A 23,889-nucleotide genomic window follows, 5' to 3' on the forward strand; every position below is an offset into this window, starting at 1 on the left:
AGAACTTACTCTGCTTTAGCTGTACCACTGTAATTGAAGGACAACTGCTTGGTGTGGGCACTATTATATCAGAAGAAATACATGTGCCATATAGCTTATTCTTGTACAGAAAAGGAGTAAGAGGCATCTTTAGACGTGAAAACCAGGATAAGCACAATACCAGAGACACACAAGTGGAAGTATTTGCTCTGTCACAGATGACTTCTGTGACTTTGGGCAGGTTAAGCCATCTCCCTGGATAGGTATATGCTACTTGGAAAGACTGCTGTGTGAAGCGGCTCAAATGCAACGTATGCCACCCCTCCCAGTCCTCCCGCAGCCAGCCTGCCAGCCTAGGCAGGCTCACAGGGTCCCCCAGCCCAGAGCTGTGCCCCAAAGCACTGGCACCCTGCGAGCTTCTAGCCTGCAGGGGGCAAAGGCAGGTCTCCACCAAGCTCCTTTCCACAGCGTCCACATCTTTAATGCGGAGATGACAGCACCTCACTGTGTCCATGGAACCGTGCAATGACAAATACATTTAAAGACTGTGGTGCTTTCATATAAAATGGCAAAGGGAGGACAGATGACATCCTTAGATAGAAAACTGCAACCTTACCTCTTGAAAAGTCACCTCTTTCCTCCAGCTAACATATAACAGTAATACGAAGCGTGCAGGTCACGGCACAATGCATTGCGAAGTAAATTAGAGTGACAAAATAAACCATGCTGAGAAGGGACCATTTATGTGCATCAGATAGGTCTGGATAAAGAAATTTATAGCGAAATGAGACAAACAGAATGTCAGAACAATCTCCACAGGGCTCAGTTCAGCTACTTTTGAACGTTGTACTTCTATTTCTCTTCAGTTTTGCATTCTGAAGCTTCTACGTATGCTTGCGCAGGGAATACTCCCCATGTACATTTTGGTTATAAATAATGGGTACTGACTGGACTTTAAATCTTTTCTATTTCCAGAACTGAGGCGTGAGGCTCCATAAGTGCCCCCGAGAGGCTTCAATTTCTGTCCTCAACAAAAGATATCACAAGAAATGCAGGAATGCCTGTCCTAGAAAAAAACATGCAGAAGAAAGAGAAAGATATATGCAGTAAAGATGAGACAGTAAGTGACTGTTTCTGGGAAAACAAAAAGAAAAAAAGAAAAAAAACCCCATTGCTGATAGATGACTTAACAGCTTTTAATGCTGTAAATTAATGTAAATTAATATAATAATTGCAAACCAAGCTCTGTCCCAGAGCTGATTTCTTCATTTCAGGGAACACTAGTTATCCTGCAGTAGTTTATGATCAGGAACTTTGATCTAACATTAGTGCTTCTCATATCCAAATACACTCTTCCTCCCAACATCCTGTGAAGAATTCCAGTAAGTGAAATATTATTACACAACAGCAGATGCATTACTACACAGAGATGGCATGTAATTATTTCTTAATAGTACAGAACTATGAAACTATCACATATGATTCATTTTCAAGCTGGTTTAAAAGATGCTGGATGTGTATGCCTGTAAGTAGTCAACCTCTTGGGTTTAAAGCTTTTTTCCTAAGCAGAGTCATGAACTGTACAGTAACCTTACCCAGAAAGATAGGGCCAAAGCCAGGTATCAAAAACAAATACTATTTGGCACATCTGTTTCCACTGACCAAGAAATCAATGACAGAAGAGATATGCCCTGACTAAACATAGCTTGAAACTGTAGAATTACATTCTTTTATTTCTGAGATCCAGGGTGCATTACAGGCTAAATTGGATTTGCATTTCCATTAATAACAGGTAATCCTACAACAATTTTTGTGAGTATCTGAAATCTTTGGTTTCTAGATAGGGAAACGCACTGACTTTTCTGTGGATGTCAAAAGGCAGAGCTGGTATTTGTGCACAGAGGACACCCACTCCCTGCCTTCTGTTTGGAGCACTTCCTCCACCCCCTCCCTCCCTGCATGCCCTAGCAAAGGAGTTTGCAGCTAGCCTTGCTCTGGGCAGCAGGTGGGACTAGGTGACTGCCAGATATCTCTTCCAACCCAAATCACGCTATGGTCCTGTGATCCTGTGAAAATAAGTGTCTATTACATCAAGAGCTTGTAAAAAAATCTGAACTTTACCTGCTTTAGGAGACAGGCAAAAATCAAATGAGATAAATAAACCCTCCAAAAGTTTATGATCTACACTAACCACTAAGGGACAAGCACAGCTGAATTAGATGACCATTTCTCAACTGGGAGACACGCCCACCTCCCTGAGGAACCATGCTTAGAGCGTCACAGCCTCTTGCAATTTCCCAGTCTTTCATGGATTACCTTCTTGCTTGATTTTCCCACTGCCCTCATAATTTCTCTGGCTTTTAAATTACTAATTACACTTCACTTGGTTAATTCTACATGAAAACACAAAGGAAGCTTAATTGCATGGACAGCATGAGATTGTTTTCTTCCCAGATACTATTGGTTTCCTGCTCCAAACAGGATAAGGATAAAGCAAGTATAAACAGAAATGTTTTATCAAGCCTTCTAGGAGGGTTCCAGACTGGCTGACAGCAAAGGTTTGGCAGGGTAAAACACAGGTTTATTGAAGATTGTATGTAGTCAGTGCTAATAAACAGGTAGACCTGCACATTTTCTATTTCTGCAATTTTATAACCAGTCATATTACCAATCAGACAAGTATTAACCCATGTTTTTACTGATCACAAGCTAAATGCACTTCTTTACTAATGAAATACCTTCTCTTAATGCATTATTTTATTATGTTCTAATGTATTTGAAGATTTCCTAGAGTCTAGCTTAGACTATATGCTTGTATCATGCCTATTTACCTGTTTGTTCTAGGATTTCTAGAATTTTTACAAGGAATATTCTCCTGTTTTCCACTCGTTTCCTGGCCTATCCATTTGAAATCCTTATTGGCCAAAGGCCTACAAATAGAGCTACTGGAGAGGTACCACTGCTTCAGTATTGCATACAACTGCATACTATGTCCTAAAATCCAGGCACTTTAAGACCTAATGAAACTCCACTGAAGTCACACAACTACATTTGCAGTAATCAGGCATCTCAACTGCTAAAACAGAATAAATGGATTAAAAAAGGGATGCAATTATTAATGAGCAACAGATGAAGAAAAGAAAAAAAAAAAGAGGACAGTTTGGGAACAAGTAGAATTACTTGCTAATTTTTTTTTTTTTAATGATTAGGCAGTGCCAAAACTTCCAGTCCCACCACTGCAACAGACCTTACGCATGTACCTACAATGCATGAAACACCTGGTGCCAGAGGAGCAATTTAGAAAGACCAAGGTCATTGTGGAGCAGTTTGGAATTGCAGGAGGTCTGGGGGAATCCTTGCAGCAAATCCTCGAGGAAAGAAGGGAAAAGACAACGAACTGGGTAAGCAAATGCAGATAGGAAAAATAATTGCTGTGTTGGATGATGGTCATTTACAAACTCTTTTGATGTTCTAGATGTGATCACTGCTTTCTTTCAGTGGGTCAATGCAAACAGGGGTCACATCAGATTGTACCAAAGGGAATGAATATTTCAGACATACTAGGCTAGAATTTTCAAATGATGTCAAAATCCATGTCATTATTATGTTTTCAGATCAACAGTTTGTTGACATAAATGAGGGAATTCACGCACCTGAGGTGCATGCACGCAGGTGTCAGCTCTACCTGTAGGAAGCACTATATTACATCCTTTTTGGATGTTATTTCTTCCTTTTCCTTTAATAGCAGGATTTAGAGTTTTTATTAAAATGAAAAATGCATTCTGATAGGGCCATAAGAAGTGCCTTGCATACTCATCTAGCCAAAGCTCTGATCCAGTCAAATTATTCTGGAATGGAATACTTTAGGATAGGAATTACTCTTTTAAAATTAAACTATTATTTGCCATTCATTGTCACACCATACCAATGTAGTTACCCTGAAGTATTACTTTGCTGAACACACACATGTATAGATATATATATTTATCTATCACATACACCATGCTGAGACCTCAGCCTTTAAAAAGTCCAGCTTTCTGTTTCCCAAGACAGGAAAATTAAATAAGCCATAGAAATAATAGATTTTATCATTCCACAAAGTCACAGTTCATCCTGCCTGCATTAACCATGTTAGAATATGGCAGCTGGAAACTAGAAACACTGATTTTATTGAAGTCCTTCCATCCCAGCAAGGAAGAGAGACACTGAATGATTTCATGGTTTCAGTGAAATCCTGCAGGCTTGCTACTGATGTCAGTGAAGTGTGGTTCTCCCTTAACTTTTCAGTTATGTGACCCACAAGAAAACTCCATCAAATTGCTGCTATAGTCAGAAAAAAAGGCTACAGTATTGGCAGTGCTTTTATTTTAAAAGCAGTGCTTCATTTCTGAATTACTTGTTGCCACAGTCTGAGGGCTCCACTAAATGCTGCCCGATCTCGTTTTGTTATTCTGATCATAGAACTTCATGGTTTTGGTGGCTAAATTAACCATCGCTTAAATAGTGTTCTGGATAACAAATAGCATTCCAGGAGACAACTGTTCATTTAACCACTTACAGCATGAAAGTTACAGAGGAAGGATGTATAAACATTTTCTGAAACGTCTCAACTTTAAATACTGGTTATTAAAATTCAATACCTGATTCTTAAGATAAACTAGAAATGTTTTTATTTGGAATTTAACTTGCCAGGAGTACGGCTCTAGCCTGTTCTCCTGAAGACTCCAGAGACTGTGGGGGAAGCATCTGTTCTAACAGCAATGAAATATCTCAGAGGAAAACTTTTTCAACTGATGCATGCATTCATAATTATTTTTGCATAATTTCATTGTTGTTTACAGTTACTATATGCAAAGCATGCCCACTAAACTCAGAAAGACCATTTGATTTTTTATGAAAGCCTCCATTTTCCAAATAATGGTTCTTCAAACTCTGCTCAGACATAAAGGAATGTGGTTACCGTACATCTGTGTTTTCAATAAAAATGGTTAGAATTTTAATATGTGTGTCTGTCTGGGTCAAGCATCAGTAATCTGCATTTGTGTCAGTGGACACAGAGGGAATTCTCGTGGGGCCTTATCCACATGCCAGTATTTGCAGGACCGAACCATTAGGCTCGGGAAATTCTTCTCCCGCTCTGTCTTGCTACAGGACAGTATCTGATGGCTAACAACAGAGCATCTTGGCATCATTGACAAATATTTGAAGACCCCTGAGGAAAGCCATCGCTAGTAAAATTCTGTCCGTCTCTCAAATATATCCCAATCACTATTCAAGAGTCAGCAGTTAGCATGTTGTACTCAAACATTTTTTTGTTGTAGAGAGAAGCAAACAACAAAATACCCAAACCACCACAATATGGAGCTTGTTTACTTTTTAATGGAACACACTGTAAATTGCCATTGATTGAAAAATAGGATTATGGAATTGTGGCTGATTTCAGCTGAGCTGAGGTCACAGAGCCCAGACTGAAAATGCTCAGCAGCTCCATTAATCAGAGCCCATGCCTGACACCAGGAGCACCAAGCACCCTCCCCTAACCCCCAGACTGCCTTTCTGCATGTTATTCATAGCTTGAAGATTTCATGTCCCCTTCCCTTAGGTGTATAACTACTGGCTGGATGACATGTACCTCAACAACCGGCTAGCTCTTCCAGTCAATTCCAGCCCAGCAATTATCTTTGCTCGTCAGTATTTCAAGGATGTAAATGACCAGCTGAGGTAATGTACTACGACTTTGCAGCTTTTGCTAAATGAAAGGATATTTTAAATGTACTGCTTTTGCAAAAAGACAATCAACTTTCCTTAAAAAATAAGGGCTGTAACCATTAAATTATTTCCTACTAGGCCTCCTGACTGAGGGCAGTGTTTCTGGGGTTACTCATACTGATATTCGGAAATGAAAGTGTCATTACTATTACATTTATTGCATGAAAAAAAATGCCATGGGATTTATAATTTTTTAAAGGAATATTTGCAAAGCTTTTCATTGTATAATTCAAGTAAACCATTTGGTGATGGAAAAAGGAAATACTAATTTCTGACACCTTGTTTAAAGGAAAACAGTCTTTAATATGCCATCACTATGACTCGTAGCCACCCTGCAAACTGAAAAGGCCACACTGGCATTAAATTGTCCCTCTCGGGTGCACAAAAGGGCACCAGAAACACAGGGGATCTAAGAATAAGAATTCAGAAATCACTCCTCCCCAAGAACACTGCTTCCTTCAGGCCCATCCTTCCCAGGCCTGAATTGACCTTTCTCCTTTGAGCTGTTGTGGGCAGTTACAGTCATTTAAAAAGTGAAAAGGTAAGCAAGTAGCCAAGCACAGAATATACCTCCCCAGACACCCTTAGAACAGGATGCCATTCTTCAGCCTTTGCCAAAACATTTTCTCCTTTTAAAACAGTAAACCAGATCAAATCTACCTTCATATAGTGCAATTTTCCTCTTTGCTTTTAGCACTCTCTAGCTGCTCATTACTGAAAGAATTAACTGCATGTGAATTTATGCTATTATAAAACAGCCAGAACCTTGAAGCCGATACGTGTTATTTTAACATTTTGCATAGACAGCCAATGTATCTTTTTACTTTAAACATAACTATAAATGCTTCCATTCATTACTGACTAAATTTACCGTGAGCACAGCTTTTGAAAAACCTCCACTTTGCATTTTCTAATGCATGTGCTTTAATCAGAAAATACTTTTCTCAGAGCCTCCCATTCAGACACTGTGCAAATGGGCAGTGTCAGGAAATAATACACCTGTCCACAGCTCTGCAGAAAGAATATCTGCTTAGGACAGTAAGTACTCTAATAAATTGGACAGCTTATGAGTATTGATATTGAAACCCATGTTAAGGATTCTATTAAATATTCAGCCTCTGCTCCCATTCTCTAAATAAATGCTTTCAGGCTTCCTCCTGTGGTATTCTTTTTAACCATTTGAAGGGACCATCTCTAGGATTTCATATTTCTCTTGACATGAATTAATTTAGCTTTTGGGTAGGGGCGGGGGGCTCTTCTTGCCAAGCCAGAAGACTTTCTGTCCTTATGCTGTGTCATCAATCATTCAGGCTCTCCTCAGTCTCTCAGAAACAGCCCAGTGTTGCCAAATGACAAAAGGCTGATGTCACTTCTATCTGCTACTTGCAGGTTTGCTGCCAATCTCATTTCAGGAGTGCAAGACTATAAAGCTTTACTGGACACGTAAGTAGCTTGGAAGGAGAGCTGCTGCTTGAGTATCCACAGGGCTTCTGATTCAAGGGTGCTCTAACATGCCCAACGTCAGGCTGCATTGCACCTCTCCACCATTTGGAAGGGCTGGGGCTCCAGCATGCTTCAGGGCAAGTGCTTCAGCAATTTTTTGTGTGCTTTTTGCTTTATTACTGCAATCTAACAAGTTGGAGAAGGATCCTTTTTGATGCCCGGTAGTCATCACCCTAGCACGTGCAGCGCAGCCCAAAGGACACACACAATCTGCCTAACAAAGCTCTTGAGAACAGCCCAGGAAGTCTGTGCTCCCCAGACCCAAAGAGCAGCAGCACTGCCGTTACACAGCCTGCACACCTTCCCTGGCACCAGACACCTTGCCAGGGTGCTGCATCCCCTCCATTTAGAACATCAGCCCCCCACCTCCCTCCCCCAAAAAAGGAGATAACACATCCCACCAGAAGAAGGAAGCCTCACCACAGACAGGCTGGTTCAGTGGCTAGTAAAAATAAGAAGTTACTTATGCCATTGATACTTTCTGTATATAAACACAGGGGAAATCCATGATTCTTAAGTCACGTATGAGGTAGCTCGTAACAGCATTTTACATAGCATTTCTTAAGCTCACCTAGTATGTTCCAAGTTTACTGCTGAAATCACTGCTCCTCGAAGAATAGAAACTGTGGAGAGCCAAGCACAACGGAACCAAGCACAACGGACCCCACTTCATAGCAGGGAAGGGGTCATTTTTCTGTCTGGAAATACAAGAGGCCTATGTGATATGCTTTAACCAACACTTATTTGGATGAGGAAGGCAAAGTCCATATTCAAACAACAAAGTCCCTATCATCTATGAATTAGATAAAAGAAGGAGGAAGAGGCTGTTTGATTTTTCACTTCAAAAGTCTGACAGCTACTCAGAAAGTATAGACGAGGTACTTACTTAAGAACATGTGTTTTTGTCCAAGATATGCCATGCAACTGCGTATACCAGCACTGGTGTGCTGTGAAGTACTATGGCATATTAACGTAGTTCACTGCATCTTTATGTGACAGCATCTGAGATGAGATAAAGAAACCACATTGCTGAAACAAAGAATAATTTAAATTCTTATTATTTTGACCCCACTACTCTAGATCCAAAGACCCCCGTGATCAGATTTGCTTGCCTTAAATCAATAATCATTTAAATCCTCACTACTGTGTCCTCATATTACTGTTTGCTTGTCACTCTTCCTGTATAATTATGAGGACACCATAATTGTAACATTTTCAGTTCCTTGTTGCTGTTAAGGACTTCTACCAGCGAGTGTACTGCTAGCTTCTCTTGGATCATCCCACGTGCAGATGCACAATATTCCAGCCCAAACCCAGGCGTTTAGTTTTAACCGTGCAGATATTCCATACAGTTGCCAGGACTAAATATTTCAAACAAAGCCTAACTTGCTCGCACAAAAGAGTTGTAAGATCTTACACAGACATCTAAATCAGTACAAGCTTTTCTGGTGCCATCAGTCAGAGTTAATAACCCCTTTCTTAACTGCTATAATTACGCATTTTCTCATCTAAATCTACCATGCTATTCTACTATTTTTGATCATCATAGATGCTCTTTAAAACTCTGTTAAATATAAGAGGATTTCTGCACTATGCAAAATGTGGGAGAAGGAGAACACTAATAACCCTGTTTTGCTGATAAGGAACAAAAAAATTAAGCACCTGTACAAGGAAGTAAGTGATACTGACAGTTTGAGAGCCAGGAACTAAAGTGAGTATCCCTGGTTTAGAACTGCAACAGTTCTAAAGAGACAGTTAAACAAGATAAACTAGCATAAAATGTTACCCCGTATCAGCCGTATGACAGTAACCCTCCTTGTGTGCTTCTTTGCCCCTGCTCCTCTCTGGCAGGCTGGAAGCTTAGTCCTCTTTTGCTGAGGGAAAACCTCTTCACCACAAGGTCTTCTTCCTCTTGTGGTCTCTGCAGCCTCTCCCAAGCGACAGCACCATTATCTCCTGTGCTGCAGTGTCAGTGGGATATTTTACAATCCATAATCATAATTGTGATAACTCCTTTTTTTCTCTGGCCACTAAAGAAGCCTTTTAGGAGGTGGTGTTTTCACATGCCTTCCAATAAAAAGGGAATAGGTTTTCCCACTTATTTCCCCATAGGTCTAAATAAGGATTAGCACATCAGTGAGGCTCTGTGGAAAAGAGAAATGCCCTCTGTATTTCCCCAGTCATTCCTGTCCATCAGGCAAGGCCATCTCACACACTCTCGAACCACTCTGCACAGTACAGGGCCACTGTGATTTGCAGTGAATTTCATCAGTACTTTTTTCAAGGTGCTATGTCTTTTCCAGCTGTTCTGCTGACTTCCATCCTGGCAAAGTTTCCATGGTCCCATCTGGGCAGGCTTCCCACGCACATTGCAAAGCTGCTTGTGACCTGCTATTCTTTCCATTTCCACTAGATGATAATGCAATTGCTTAACGAATATGCATGAAGCTGCCAGGAATGATGTATTTAACTTTGGTATGGGAATTCATCTATTTCCCTTATACTGTAATCTCGTTTTATTATTCAATTTGTGTTATACCTGATCTAATTGTAACAGAACAAAGGACAGATTAGATTTCTTTTCCTTTCTGTCTCTCTCTCCCTTCTCTCCCCTCTTTTCCTCTGGCTTTGTTTTTCTCCTTCTCTCCCTCCAGCCATGCTTTACCTGTTGATTTTGCTCGTGGACAGCTGTCTGGTCATCCTCTCTGTATGAAGCAATACTATGGACTCTTTTCTTCCTATCGTCTTCCAGGACATACCAAAGATACCCTCGTGGCCCAGAAAAGCAGTGTAATGCCAGAACCAGAGCACATCATTGTTGCTTGTAACAATCAGGTAAATGAGTGTTCTTTTTTTATACCTTTCTATATTTCTTAGCTTGCTTAAATTCACTCAAGAAGAGCCTAATGTAATCACTGTTCAGAAACACAATTAGCGTGCTACGTATGAGCTCACTTCTTACCAAGCATTCGCTGTCAGTATTTCCAAAAGATGCTTCTGCAGCATTTTTGTCCTTAGCCCACTTTCTGTTCCAAGTACAGTGATGCAGAAAGGAGGAATGTGGCAGAATTCATTTGCTTTCTCATTCAAACAAAAATGTTTATTAAACAGAGATGAAACCACAGAGAAAAATAATCTTATTAGAGTGCATTTGCTGGAAATGCTCTTCTCTTGACAATCAAGTATTGGCACACAATGCATGGCATATATACCGCCATCCCATGTAGGGGGGCCTAAGCTATGCCTGAAGAAGTTAGCACAGGTGCAGGCAGAAATACTGAAGTGTTAGACTGAATCTGCCCCAATCAATAAATGCCGTCGAGCAGCAGAGGATATTGGCTGGGCAGAGTACCTTATAGCCCAGCTCGACTATTTGTAGTACTGGAGCCGTGCCTGCAGGCCCCCTTGGAATGAAGGGGTAGATCCCAGTGGTCCCTTTTCCAGGAAGTCCTGTTCTTCACCTCAATGGGAAGTTCTCTAGGTTCTCTAGGTTATTTTAAAACACATAATACCATGGAAATTATTTACATACTTCCTGATGTTATCTCTTCAGGTTAAGCTTATTCAAATAACGTACGTTTTATTTGAGCCCAACACACAATGTAAGTCCCGTATAGCAACTGGCATTACACTGGTGTAAAAACACAGGAGAGGTGAGCCCAGGGCCAGTCCCCAGTGTTTTTGTGCTCCATTGCCTGCAGGCCTGGCTCTCCAGGCAGGACTTCAGCATCTCAACACCTACCCAGGCGAAAGCAAAATATTGGACCAGTAAGGGTCCAACCCATCTGTGACTGTTCTTGTGACTTCTGTCATTTTTTTGCAGTTTTTTGTTTTGGATGTTGTCATTAATTTCCGTCGTCTCAGTGAGGGAGATCTTTTCACTCAGTTACGAAAGATAGCCAAAATGGCAGAGAATGAAGAGGAAATGCTGCCTCCAATTGGCCTGCTGACAACAGACGGAAGAACAGAATGGGCAGAGGCCAGGACGATCCTTATGAAAGGTTAGCAGCAGCAATCCCAGCTTTCTCTTCTTCATCATCTTCCTCCTCTTCCTCCTCACCATCATTGTCTTTCTTTGCTGGGAGTGAACATTACAGCAAATATAGGACTGAATGTGCAACCTCACTGCTGAATTTTTCTAGCAGGAGGAAACTCAATACCTGTAAGTGTTCAGATGTGTGTTACCAGGGAAGCAGCAGATATGGTTTGACCCTTTGGCTGTGTATCTTCAAGTGTTACGCCACGTAAATAGCTCTCACTCCATTCTCTGCTTTTCATCACATAAATTACATTACATCGGATTTTGTGATTTGTCTCTTTCTTTACATCCATTTTGTACCAATAAGAATGATGTATCCTCTTAGCTTTTGGCAACTATTAGACATTTTTCATCTCATCTAACAAAGGCATCTACAAGTTAAACACCTATTGAATCTAGCTGTGTACTGTCTCTAGTCAATGGAGAAAAATAGAAAGTACCAGGACTGATTCATCTAAATCTTAAGTATCTAGGAAAGGTAACACCAATTACTATGTGGGGATAGTTCTCTCTCTCTTCCAACAACAAGCAGCATATAGCTGTCTTGGATTCTGGACTCGAATGCCTGACTTTGAAACAGATGAAAATAAAGGGTGGGATTAGTCACCTCTATCACTTCACACCTTATATATTTTACCCTGAAGCTAAGTGATGTAAATGCCCTCTTTTTGCCATTTTAGATGACTTAGGTATTCATTTTTCCCTCCTGAAAGAAATGTTAACTCATCTCTTTATCCCCAGTTCAACAATGCTACAGAAAATATTGCTGTTTTACCAATGCCCTGGAATATACAAGAGTTGCAATAGTCTCAAAATATGTTTACCATCCCAAGGAAGATCTTCCCTTTTCTTATTTATTTAAGTTATTTAAGTTTATCTATGCTTATAATAACTTTATATAGATAAACCCCCCCCCCACACACACACACACACAGAGTCCTGGCCATTATTACGTGGTACCAGTCTCATCTTCAGGCTTTCCCCTCCCCACCTTTTCTTTTAAAACAGGAGAAAAAAAGATTCCTTATTTTAATGAAAACTGAGATAAAAACCTAATCATTTATTTTCATGCCACGCTTTTAAGTAAAATAGTGAATACCTTGAAACCTGCAGCAAAATAATCTTTGTAAACCTACATCATCCAAAAGAAAAAAAGACAAATCAACAAAAACTAGCAGAACCGTCCCTATAGTGTTTTTGGATTGCCTGGCATTTGCTGAAATATTCTTTTTAATGAGGAAGCAAACCAACTCAGTTATGCAGCTGAAAAAAACGGATTCTGCATTAGCAAATATCACAGCACCATGATGTGAGCCTTCTCTAATCTAAGCAGGAATCCCATCCTAGACCACTCATAATAGCACAGCTCCTCTATATAGTATAATGCATTGCTGTTACACATGGATACATGATTATTAACAGCCCTTTTTTCTTTCTTATCTGTGGTGAAACGTTCATGCAACAATAACTAACAGAGGAAGAGAAAAGCCTCTAGTGAAGCAGCGTGAGGTGGAAGGGGTCACTCCACAACTGTTCTGTACTGGGCAGGGACAGAGGAGACCTATACAGCACTTTGCAGAGGTTATGAAGGAGATATATACATGGCCCTGCATAGACCTACAAGTAGAGGATAGGTTGCCTAGGTGAAAAAATTTCAAAGAAATTGTAATAAACCCAGCCATCACTGGTTTATAAACACATTCAGTACTTCAACTGCATTCAGGCTGCAGAACTAACTCCCTCTCCTAAGTACAGGAAGTGAATTCTTACTGCTACAGGGGCTGCTGTCCCATGCATACTATATCTGAATTTGATTCAGAACTGTCTTCTGATATTTTCCTTTTTAAAACAAAACTCAAAAACCCCAACTAAGCAAAAGCTGACTGGCCAATTCAATGCAATTGTCTGCATTAGAAAGGAAGAAGGAAAAGAAATGTCTTGAGGGCTTTAGGCTTGTTCTCACACTTCTCCTCTGTTTCAGCTCTTTCTGCAAATATTTATTTTCCATCCCAAGTCATGGTTCATGAGTTCTTGTGCAGTTCATTGCCTGCTTGACATGATAATTTTTTCAGTGTTTGATCAGCTCTCTGGACGTGTCTGTTTCTTTCTCTAAGGGCATCTTTCCCCTACTTTTCTGTTTCTAGCAGAGCTTAATTTTATTCACTCTAATACCTAGACTCCAGATACCCTGAAGCCATATGTCAGAATAAGGGCTTCATATCTGTCAAAGATGTGTGGGCAGCAGCCACAATGAAATATATATAAACCTATCAGACAACATAAAGCAGAACGCTGAGCAAGCTGTGAGCAGTTTGTAAATCACTATCCAAGCAGTTTTTCTTGAAGGTGTCTGTCCGCAAATACCAGCAGCTGATGTATACTGGGGGCAACTTCCATTCACATGGATCTTTTCAGCCTTTACGTTGATGTACCCAGACCATCAATGGAATAAATACCACAATTACGGTGAGTTCTGCAAGTGTCAGATACGAGAAGAGCTTTACAGCTGAGAGGACAGGAACATGTCTTCTCCCTTATAAAACTTCTGAATGCTTCTGAAGACAATTCATAGAGACATCAGTGTTTCACATGTTGTAGGGGGGCACAGATCCCTGGTAGAAAGCTCAACCTATCTGCATGCCCCGTCAATTACAATCGCCTGGCTCAAGTCTTTGTAGGAGCTGGCAGGAACGCCAGGTGCCTTCCCTAGGACTCTGCTTCTATGGGCAAGGGAAGACAACACATTATGCGCTCCACCAGGTCTCCATACCGCCTGCGAGAAGTCAGGCTGGCCAACCCTGTCACTCGGGCCCATAGCTGCCAATGCTCCCTCACAGGAGCCGCCAGACAGCAATAGACAGTACCTTGCCATAACCACCTGCAAGAGGCCACAGCTCCCCCTCTTCCTTCTCAGCCACTGCTATCACTTGCCTCTCCTTCTCTTGACACCTTTTTCATTTCTTGCATACTTGCACTCTTTTTCACTACACAGCATCTGGAGAATGAACCTGGATGATAACAAGCATCTGGTTTTTTTCTAGCTCCTCACTAACCTATGTTACTCATTTTGGCAAGGTACATTTTTTCTTACTTTGAAAAATGCTGTTCTTTCAGAGGATCAAGGTACTTTTCATATTTGCAAACACTAAAAACATACACATTTTGAAATGGCTCCATATTTCAAATGCAAATCAGAATTGTTTAATTTTAAATATTTTTTCCATTCTTTCAGCTAAAATCATCTCCTGAATTGAGCACAGATTTGTTGAACTTAGCACAGACTTGCAAGAAGGTTTGGTCAATCTGAATTCATATCTTTAGTTAAGAACATTCTGAAACACAAACATTTTCACTAAAATCTAGCAAAACCAGCAGATGAAAGCAGATCTGTTAAGAATGGAAGGAATTTTAAGTTGATGTTTGAAAGCCCTTTTTCCTTTGATCTTGTTAACAACCATTTAACAGCAATTAATGATGCTATATGCTTTTGAATAAAACAAGGTCTTGTTATAGATTCCACACTTTTATCCTTTCAATTAAGAGCTCTATTAAGTGCTCACACTTAAATATTTCCTATGCCTCAAACTGGCCCTCAGAAGAAAACAAATCTTTACCTTCATAATACTTCTGAGTTAAAGAAACTGAGAAAAAAACCCAGCACAAATACACCGTAAATAAGGAGAAAAGTGCTGAGGACAATGTAAAAATAGCCTTTGTAGTTCACCTGTAGAAGCAAGAGTGACAGGATAGGGAAAAGAAACAGAGAAAGAGAGCCAGAAAAAGCACATTTTGTTCAGCAGTACACTAGCAATAGGAGGGAAGTGGAATGTGGCAACCCATGGTTTTGGCAATACCATGTTCAAAAACTAAACCTCACGACCTCATCCACAGATGTTTCTTCATGTGACGTAGGCAATATACCCAGTCCAGGGCTTATTTCTCTAAAGTACAAGAAATGACCAGGGACAGGAGAGAGAAGAGGGTTTTAATACGAGAACACAAAACCAACATGGGCACTGCTGTTCCTTATCCGCAAAAGGGTTTTAATGGGAGAACGGCACAAAACCAGTATAGGCCCTGCTGTTCAGAGCAGAATACTGCAGCACTGCAGCAATAGCGTGAGCTCTGAAATTCTCTGTTTTCCACCTGTCCTCTCTGTAACTGTTATATATAAAATAAGTAAGCATTGCTGGCTTTAAGAGTAAAATAGATCTATTTTGTAATATAATTACTTCAGGAAATGAAAGGCAGAAAAAGAAAGTGGATATTATTGAATCATATGAAAGATACATAGAGATATTGCAAAAGTTAACACATGAATGAATGCCTTGGTATAACGTTTCCTTACACTGAGATGTTCTGCTGTTGAGAGAGCTCGGCAAACACCATCTCTTTGCAGAGTCAGGGTCAGATCTTCAATGCTCTCCAAGGCAGCAGGGTTCCCCAGCCAGTCCTGCGCTACAGGTAAGAGGATGTGAACATTTCACTCTTTTATCCCCAGACTCTACTAACCGCGACTCTCTTGACATGATTGAACGGTGCATATGCCTGGTGTGCCTGGACAGCCCAAGTGGGGTGGAACTCAATGATACAAACATGGCATTGCAACTGCTACATGGGGGAGGCTACCATAAAAACGGGGCCAATCGTTGGTACGACAAACCTATGCAGGTAAAAAACCTTACAGTACTATGATACTACTTGCATGTGGCAAGGGACTCCAGTTGCCCTCGTGGTAGGGACCACTTAGAATCAAGTGGGAGAAAGAGGGGAAGGTGGTGTCAGCAACTGCCAAGGCAGGATTGGTGTGAGCAGCGCTGTTCCTTGCAAGGCAGGGGAAGCAGACCTACTGCCTTGCTGGGAGTGGGGGGGCCTTCTCCAACACAGGTACACTTTCACCTTCCCTGAAGTTGCCCTTTGCAGTTGAGGAGGTAGACAGATATACACAGACATACAGGTAGGTAGACATCTGATTTAAAAAAAAAAAAAAAAAAAAAAAAAAAAACCAACAAAACCCAAAACAACCCAGTATGCATTTAATTACACTCAGTCAAATGAAATAAAAATGCTGGACTAGCATCCCAGAACAAAAAAAAAAAAAGAAAAGCAGAATAGCTTTCTCTGTTTTCTCACATATTTTCCGATGTCCTAGAAATACCACTGCTTATAATTTAGCATGTGTTTAAGTTAGTATAAAGTTCTCACTTAACAGACTGTTTACTCATTTAATGACATCCTTGTTGAGGCTTTCCTGGAAGTATTGATTTCTCCAGCCTTTTTCCCAATCAGATTTTGATTGTCATATTTGAAAGTGTCGCACTGTTATTTTCACATTTTGCAATAGACCCAGGGTGAAGCAATGTATTAGTCTCCAACTGTCAACAATGTTGACACCTCATGAAAGACTGAAAAAACCCCTGACTGATACATTGCTTGCACAATGCTTGTTTCCCTTGCCATGCAGCAACATGAAAAGAGAAACCACTAAACTAATTTCACGTGCACTGACTTACCCCAGTGCAAATACATTTCAGTAGTCATTCCTGATTTATGCCACTGCAAATGACATTATTAGCAGAGTCCAGTCCTGTGTTTTTAAAGAAAAAAACATTTGTCTTTAGTTAGAATCCTCTGTTACTTGCAGGGCCACTAGGTGAGATCTTTCAATCCGATGAGAATAAACAAGATTTTCTTTTTGTTTACTATCAGAAGGTAGCAGAAAGCAAATAAATTTGCATAGTATACGGGAGAGCTTCATCTGTCCAGTTGTATTCAGGCCAGAAGTAGTTCAAAGGCGGAGAGAAATTCTTAGGGAAAAAAGATCCCATTTTCTTTCATGCAAATGCAGATTATGTAGGAAGCCATTCTCACAGTAGGACTTGTTCTTTCTCTCCATATTCTTCTTCAACTTCACAGTAAGGCATCAGAAAATGTCCAGGTAAACTTTTGTGCATCACACACTTACTCTGTGAAAATCTCATGGGAACCAGGGAGGCAGGATGCGTACGTCTGATACAAATGCGCAGAGCGAGCTGAGTGGGAGAAGTCCACCCAAAGACACTTCAAAAGAAGTGGGGGGAAAAGTCCAGAAAAAGCACAGGAAACGTGAGACAACTTGCAGTTTTGTCCTAGACATCTGCTTTTGTTTGAGATGCAGAAGTAACCAGCTGCATGGGGGTATCACAGAACTACAGTGCAGCAGGTTAAGTGTCACCAGTTATACCAGGTGTATGCAATGAAATCAGGAATGAAGACAAGTAAGAGGGAAATTAAGAAAACACCACAAAAAAAAAAAAGGTAAGGAGGAAGCAGGCCAGTAAAACAAGCTATGAGAAAGCTATCAAATAAGGATGAGCTTCCTCATTTGATATGATATTTGTAATAAAATGTGATCCTAAGGGACCTCCCAGATACAGAAGTTGCATTGCCCCCAAATGTGGAAGGAGAACCCCAGCCTGTCTTTCTATTGACAGGTTTTCTCTACCATAAAGCAGATGCTAAATCCAATTTCCAGACTCCAATGGGAATTGCTAAAATTTACATTCTTGCAGGACTCAGTCCAAAATAACAGCATGAAAGGGATCCAATGCAATGCCATTCACAGGACAAGAAAGTCTCCTGCAATAAGTCTGTAAGTCACCCACTGATCTGTACGTCAAGGATGTTCCTGATATGAGCAATAAGAAAAACACAGGAGAATGACAACATCTTTTGTTAGGTTGCCATCATGGGTAACTTGCCCAGAACATGATTTATTCTCTATAAATCTTGCACTTGTTTTTTGCCTTGCTTAGTTTGTGGTAGGAAGAGACGGAGTCTGCGGTACCGTGTGTGAACATTCCCCTTTCGATGGCATCGTACTGGTGCAGTGCACTGAACACTTGCTCAAGCACATGTGAGTCCCCTTTCAGTACAGCTATTGTACCTACTCCAGCCCCTGGGAAGCCTCTGCCAGTGGCAAATTCCCCCTGATGCACAGGGCCACTAAGATCCATGCAAGTGTTGGAAACCAGTCATTTACCTGCTAAAAAAGCAGTGTTTAACAAATAGATTATTCCTGTGACCTTAATGACTTTTCTCTCACATACTAACAGGAAAGAAAGCTCCAAGAAATTAGTCCGAGCTGATTCAGTGAGTGAGCTTCCTGCTCCACGGAGACTAAGATGGAAATGTTCCCCTGAAATTCAGGCACATTTGGCATCATCAGCAGAAAAACTCCAAAGGTAGAACAGATGCCTCATTTTTCTCAGCAATGACTGCATGCTGGGAACTACCCAGAGCAGTGAGTGCAGACATGAGTTTCCTCATAGAGGGCTCTCCCTGCCCTCCCGCTCCTCCTCATCTTCCCAAGCTGGACATACCTAGCATTTCTTTGCAGGATGCACCCTTATGGGCTGGAGCTACTTCACTGTATTCAGGAATTGCATTACCGTTGTTTTCCTTACACGTAAATATTAGGAAAGCTAAAGACCACTGGAAAAACAGTTGAGTCCTATTTGCACAGGATGCAAACAGTGCAGGTTCTCTGGTTTTGTGGATGCACTTTATGGGTTTGACCTGACTAAAGCCAAAGCCAGGGCAATGGGGATACCTATGTGGGACAGCAGAATACAACTGGTTTGAATAAACAATTTGAATTCAGGAATGTAATTTGTTTACATCCATGTTGCTCTTACAAAGGTTAGTTCTTCTGACTGTGTTTGCAGGATGTAAAAGTTTTGCATGATCTTTGAGGGTGGGGATGGCAATGAGAGATTTTTTTCCAAATTATTTCACCTCAGCACTCAGGCCTGTGATCTCTCTGTAGAGAATTAATACATTGTCTGCATGATCACCTGTAAGCATGTCCAGTGTGATTGCATTAAATGAGACCTCGAAGTGGCTAGAAGCATACATGAGAGTATGAAAACATTCAGGATGCAGAGTAATTTCTTTTTGTTCTTAAATAAAGGTAGTAGTCCTCTAAATTGAAACTTGCAAGGAGCTTGCAGCCTTCATCAGGTTTTAAATCTACCCATTTCTCACACTAGTAGATCTCACAGAAATTTGTTGAGATCAAAGGAGGCCCTGGCTTAGGCTTCAGAAGTGGAAACATTAGGTTTTAAGGGAAAAAAAAAAAAAAAAAAAAAAAGTGTTTTACTCAAGTGAACAGAATGACCTGAGTGCCACAGCTTATGTTAAGGCTGCAGATAACCACCCCAGTCTAGAACCTGTATGAATAAACTTACTGACTAGGAACAAGTTACTAAAGGCCAGGACTGTCTGCAGAGCAGGAGCCCACTCACCTCCAAGTGGATACAGGCAGAAAATGATCTCTGGGTTTTATTTGCAAATGGAAATGGAATATGAGATTCTTGCATCTCCCCCCACAGTAACTGCCTCTGCTTGTTTTCCAGGATCATAAAAAATCTGGACTTTATTGCCTACACATTTGAGAACTATGGAAAGGAATTTATTAAGAAACAAAAGATTAGCCCAGATGCCTACATTCAAGTAGCACTTCAGCTGGCATTTTACAGGTAAGGTTAATTCAAATCACAGGAACAAGGTAGCACAAGAGGAGATTCACAAATTGTTTTTTATACAGAGGGTCCATTTTTTCCTTAGCACCCAAACAAATGTCTCCTGCATGGAAATGAGTAATCTTGCCTAATGACTGTAGGTCAGACAAGATAGAAATTGCCACCCAGTTCTGAGACAGAGTACTCCTTTCCTTCACTCCCTTTCCCTCTCCTCACTCTACCTTCCCATCCCCGTGTCCCACACACACCATTCCCAGCCAGTACCCTCTCCACAGCTTTCCCTGCGCTTGGCATAGAGAAGAGGGTGAGGGGACGTGGCACAGAGTGGCAGACAACCCTGCCACCCACAGCAGCAGAAGCAGCTAGGGAGTCCAAGTCCCTGGGGCAGAAACACTCCCTTGCCACTGCGGGTAGCTTGGGAGAAACTGCGGCAGTAACCCATAGCTCACGACATATGCATCCCCTGCACCACAGAGGGAAAAGCATTCACAGGGAAAAATACTACAGCAGCATGTCAGATAAGAATTCCTCCACAGGATGATAACTACTGCTGCTTCCTTTTTCAGAGGCATCCCAAGATTTGATAATATCCTCTAATTTCCATGGTATTATCAAAGTTAAAAGCTCCTTTCTACATTGTCCGAACAGCTAATGCTCCAGGCTAGAGATCGGTTGCATGGTTTCCTGCAGAACAGCCTATTTCACAAACAATCCTTTATCATGTCAAATTAAATCCTGAAGTGGTCTTTACCTAGTCAAAACCAGAGATGCCTAACACATTTTGCGTACTCCGTTAACATCTGTTAAACATCCTTTTTGCGTATTCCATTAACCAAACTCCAACAATGACCTCCAACAATGGTCCAAGATTTTCATCTGGATCCCAGCCATGACATAAATCCCATGTATGCAACAAAAACCTTAGGGGACAGTTATGTTCCAAGACCCCTGCTTCAACTGGAAGGCACAGTAGGTGTGAAGTGAGGAATAGTAGCTATATACCTAGACCCAAATTAAACAATAGTCTTCACACTATGTTCTATTTGCTATGTGGGTTTTCATTCCAGCTCACAGTCTCAAATACACCCTTTTCCCCTTTTAGTTTTCTATTTTTCATTCACACACAGAGTGCATTTTTTCTTGTTTTAAAAAAAACATATTTCATGCCCATAAGTAAATGATTAATTACACAATTATTTTATGATGCAGTACAAATAAAACATTCCTTGAGATCTTTCAGTAAATTTTAGTTTTACTAGCCTTGTTTTACACAGCAAGTCATTTTTTACTGGCAATGCATAACTAAAATGTATACAGCTGTGTCCAGCTCCTCATATTAGAAAGGAGTGAGCATCCATCTTTTTTAAGTTTCTTATAGAATTCTATCAACATTAAGATGAATACTATGTGAAAAATAAAATCGTGGCTGTAACAATAAAATGTACCAAGCCTATATTTCTTTTAGTCTTTATGACCTCTGGAAAAAAATGATTCTTTGTTTTTCTTACTTCATTCTCTCAGATGCCACAGGAGACTTGTCCCTACCTATGAAAGTGCTTCCATACGCCGATTTGATGAGGGCAGAGTCGACAACATTAGGTCTGCTACCTTGGAAGCATTTGCTTTTGTAAAAGCAATGACTGATGACAAGACAGCTCTATCGGTATGTTGGTCTGGCTCCCTCTGCCTTCTTTGGCAAAACACTAAGCAAATAATGCATTCATGATCCCCCATCTCTCACTTTTTAACTGTTAACTGAGAGCATAAAGGCATAGGGCAGGGTAGCAAGCCTTCCAGGATTTTGCTTTTTGTGCAAACCAACCATTAAGCTAAATATAAATATTTCCTTATTTTTATTTAAGCATCCAAAAGATTCAGAGGTGCCTAAACATGACATTATAAGAAACAAACCATCTGATTTTAGACTTAGTACTTACTGTCTTCTGAATGATCTATCACCAGATCCAAATTCTGCTCCCTGGAGAGATCTGGGCTGACCATGTGAAGTTCAGGATCATTATACTGCTACATGAGGGGAATTGCCTGGCAGGTCCCCTGCAGTAGATAGATAGCTCTGCTGCAGATTGCAATGTGTGAAGTGATATAATTCACATGCTTTGATTTCTGCATAAGGTGGATATGTTCTGGCTGATCTTTTTGGGTTTAAAGGTATGTTTCTACCAAATAGAGTTAGTTTTTTAGGATCCTCAAAGAGGCTGAACCTTCATGATGAAAAAAATTCATCAGGCTAATAAAACAACTCTCCAAACTGTCCTGACATCATCCTGCAAAAAGAAAAATGAAATTGTCTTTCTTTGAGACACCACCATCTGTTTTGCCAGAAGCATGAGTACTGTACATAGTAGATGGGGATGCAAAGAGGTACAGCTGAGAGAGCTGAGACTATAGCTGCACAAACAGCTTTGGGCACTGTCCCTCCCACCATCCCTGGAGAGCCTCCCTCAACATCTCTGTGTGCCACTTCCACCCACTGCACTTCGCTGCTGTACAGGGAATTTCCAGCTGGCTGTTTAGCTGCAAAACACTGCCACAATATAGATTATTTTGCACAGAAAGCCCACTCCAGTGGCAACAGCCCACATGGCTATTCTTCAGAATCTAGCATAGCATTGCTAGAAGTATTGCTGGGCTGTAGATTAAGTGTAAATTAATGAAATATTGTAAACCAAGCTCTATGTCCCAGAGGATGAGGAAAATTTGCCCAGAGAAGTGCTCCGTTCCTCCACCGCTTCTTCAATCTCCTTAAGGTTACCATGCCCCGAACTTAGCTCATGATGAACAAGACTCAAATAAGTTCCATGTTAAAATGACAACTCAAAGGAAATCTGAAGTAATTCCTTATGCTGAGTAGGTAATTCAAGGCAGATTATGACCATACAATTACACATAATAGTGACTACCATACAGTAGACAAGAAGAGGCTGTTGTTATTTGTTATCAGTGTCCTGTCTGACAATATCGTTCTTAATCTTATTTCATTAGAAGCTGCTGTCATCTGTGCACACCTTCCCCTCCACACTTGGGCACTCAGCATACCCCCAGCCCCAACACACATTGCTGCAGGCTGACCGTACTCCTAGGAGGAGCCAGCCTGCTCCTAGCACGTTGTTTTGCCAAATCCTTCTTGTTCCCTCCAACAATCTCTTCCTACCTTCCTTATTCCAACACTTACTGACTTCTGCAGCTCTCCCAAAGCTTCAGCATTTCTCACCAAGTCTGAGATTGTGCCCATGTTTCACAGCATCCTAAACTGTACTGCTTCACACAAGCAAGCAGAAGAATGCCATGCATGTCTAGAGTGAGCTCAGTCTCAGCCCCCAAATCTTTATATTGCATGCCTTGGCAGTACCAAATAGGGAGAATAATGGTTTCATTCCCCCTGAAAAACCTGCAATCATAGTGCAAACCAATCCACTGATAGTTTTCCTGGCTTCTTGACCACTGACAGATGCAAAGGACATTTAAACTGATCTGACTGATCTGTTCTTTCCCACAAACTTTTAGAAATCTTTGTTTTGATGTGAACATCTTTATCTTCCAGTTCAAAACTATATATATATTATTATCACAGAATCATTAGAAACAAAATTCACTTAATAGAACCCTATTCTAAGGTGATTTCTTTAGACCTACAGATTGCCTCTGGATGTGAAGGGGTTAATTTATTTTTTGGACAAAGAGATGCGTCACTTGGTTTAAGTAGCCTTGAACTCCCCAAAATATTCTTTGTTAATAGGCATTAATCCAAATCAAATTAAAACCAATTTTCTATCTGATGCTAACAAAAATGATCTTCAAACGATAGCTTGAACAGTCACCAAAGATTGATCGAGTCGGATTGATTCTCTAGCAGGAGAAATATCTCATGCATTTGACACTTGCTGTAAAAGAAGCAGCAACTTACACTGCAGAGATTGCTTCAATAGCTGTAAATTAATCAGATTTAAAGACTGCATTTGGTAATTTAATCTGTATAAGGCAACTAAGGCCTAGCTCTAGCCCTATGAAAAAAATATCAGGCTCTGTACTTTGAAGGTCCCTGATGGTGGCCTTGAA

At 40.7% G+C, this 23,889-nt stretch overlaps 1 protein-coding gene across 1 annotated transcript in view; it reads left to right on the forward strand.

The window, feature by feature from the left end:
* The first annotated feature begins 1,036 nt into the window (after positions 1–1,036).
* CHAT (choline O-acetyltransferase) overlaps positions 1,037–23,889 on the forward strand; it is a 29,817-nt gene continuing 6,964 nt past the window's right edge. Inside the window, exons 1-11 of the mRNA XM_075504130.1 lie at positions 1,037–1,099; positions 3,189–3,380; positions 5,582–5,700; positions 7,138–7,191; positions 9,906–10,086; positions 11,075–11,252; positions 15,792–15,961; positions 18,085–18,185; positions 18,385–18,513; positions 19,687–19,809; positions 21,334–21,475. Of these exons, the coding sequence (XP_075360245.1) occupies positions 1,037–1,099; positions 3,189–3,380; positions 5,582–5,700; positions 7,138–7,191; positions 9,906–10,086; positions 11,075–11,252; positions 15,792–15,961; positions 18,085–18,185; positions 18,385–18,513; positions 19,687–19,809; positions 21,334–21,475 (1,452 nt within the window). The remainder of the gene's footprint in view (positions 1,100–3,188; positions 3,381–5,581; positions 5,701–7,137; positions 7,192–9,905; positions 10,087–11,074; positions 11,253–15,791; positions 15,962–18,084; positions 18,186–18,384; positions 18,514–19,686; positions 19,810–21,333; positions 21,476–23,889) is intronic.

This window comes from Mycteria americana, chromosome 6, assembly GCF_035582795.1.
Source record: "Mycteria americana isolate JAX WOST 10 ecotype Jacksonville Zoo and Gardens chromosome 6, USCA_MyAme_1.0, whole genome shotgun sequence".
Taxonomy (NCBI): Eukaryota; Metazoa; Chordata; class Aves; order Ciconiiformes; family Ciconiidae; genus Mycteria; species Mycteria americana.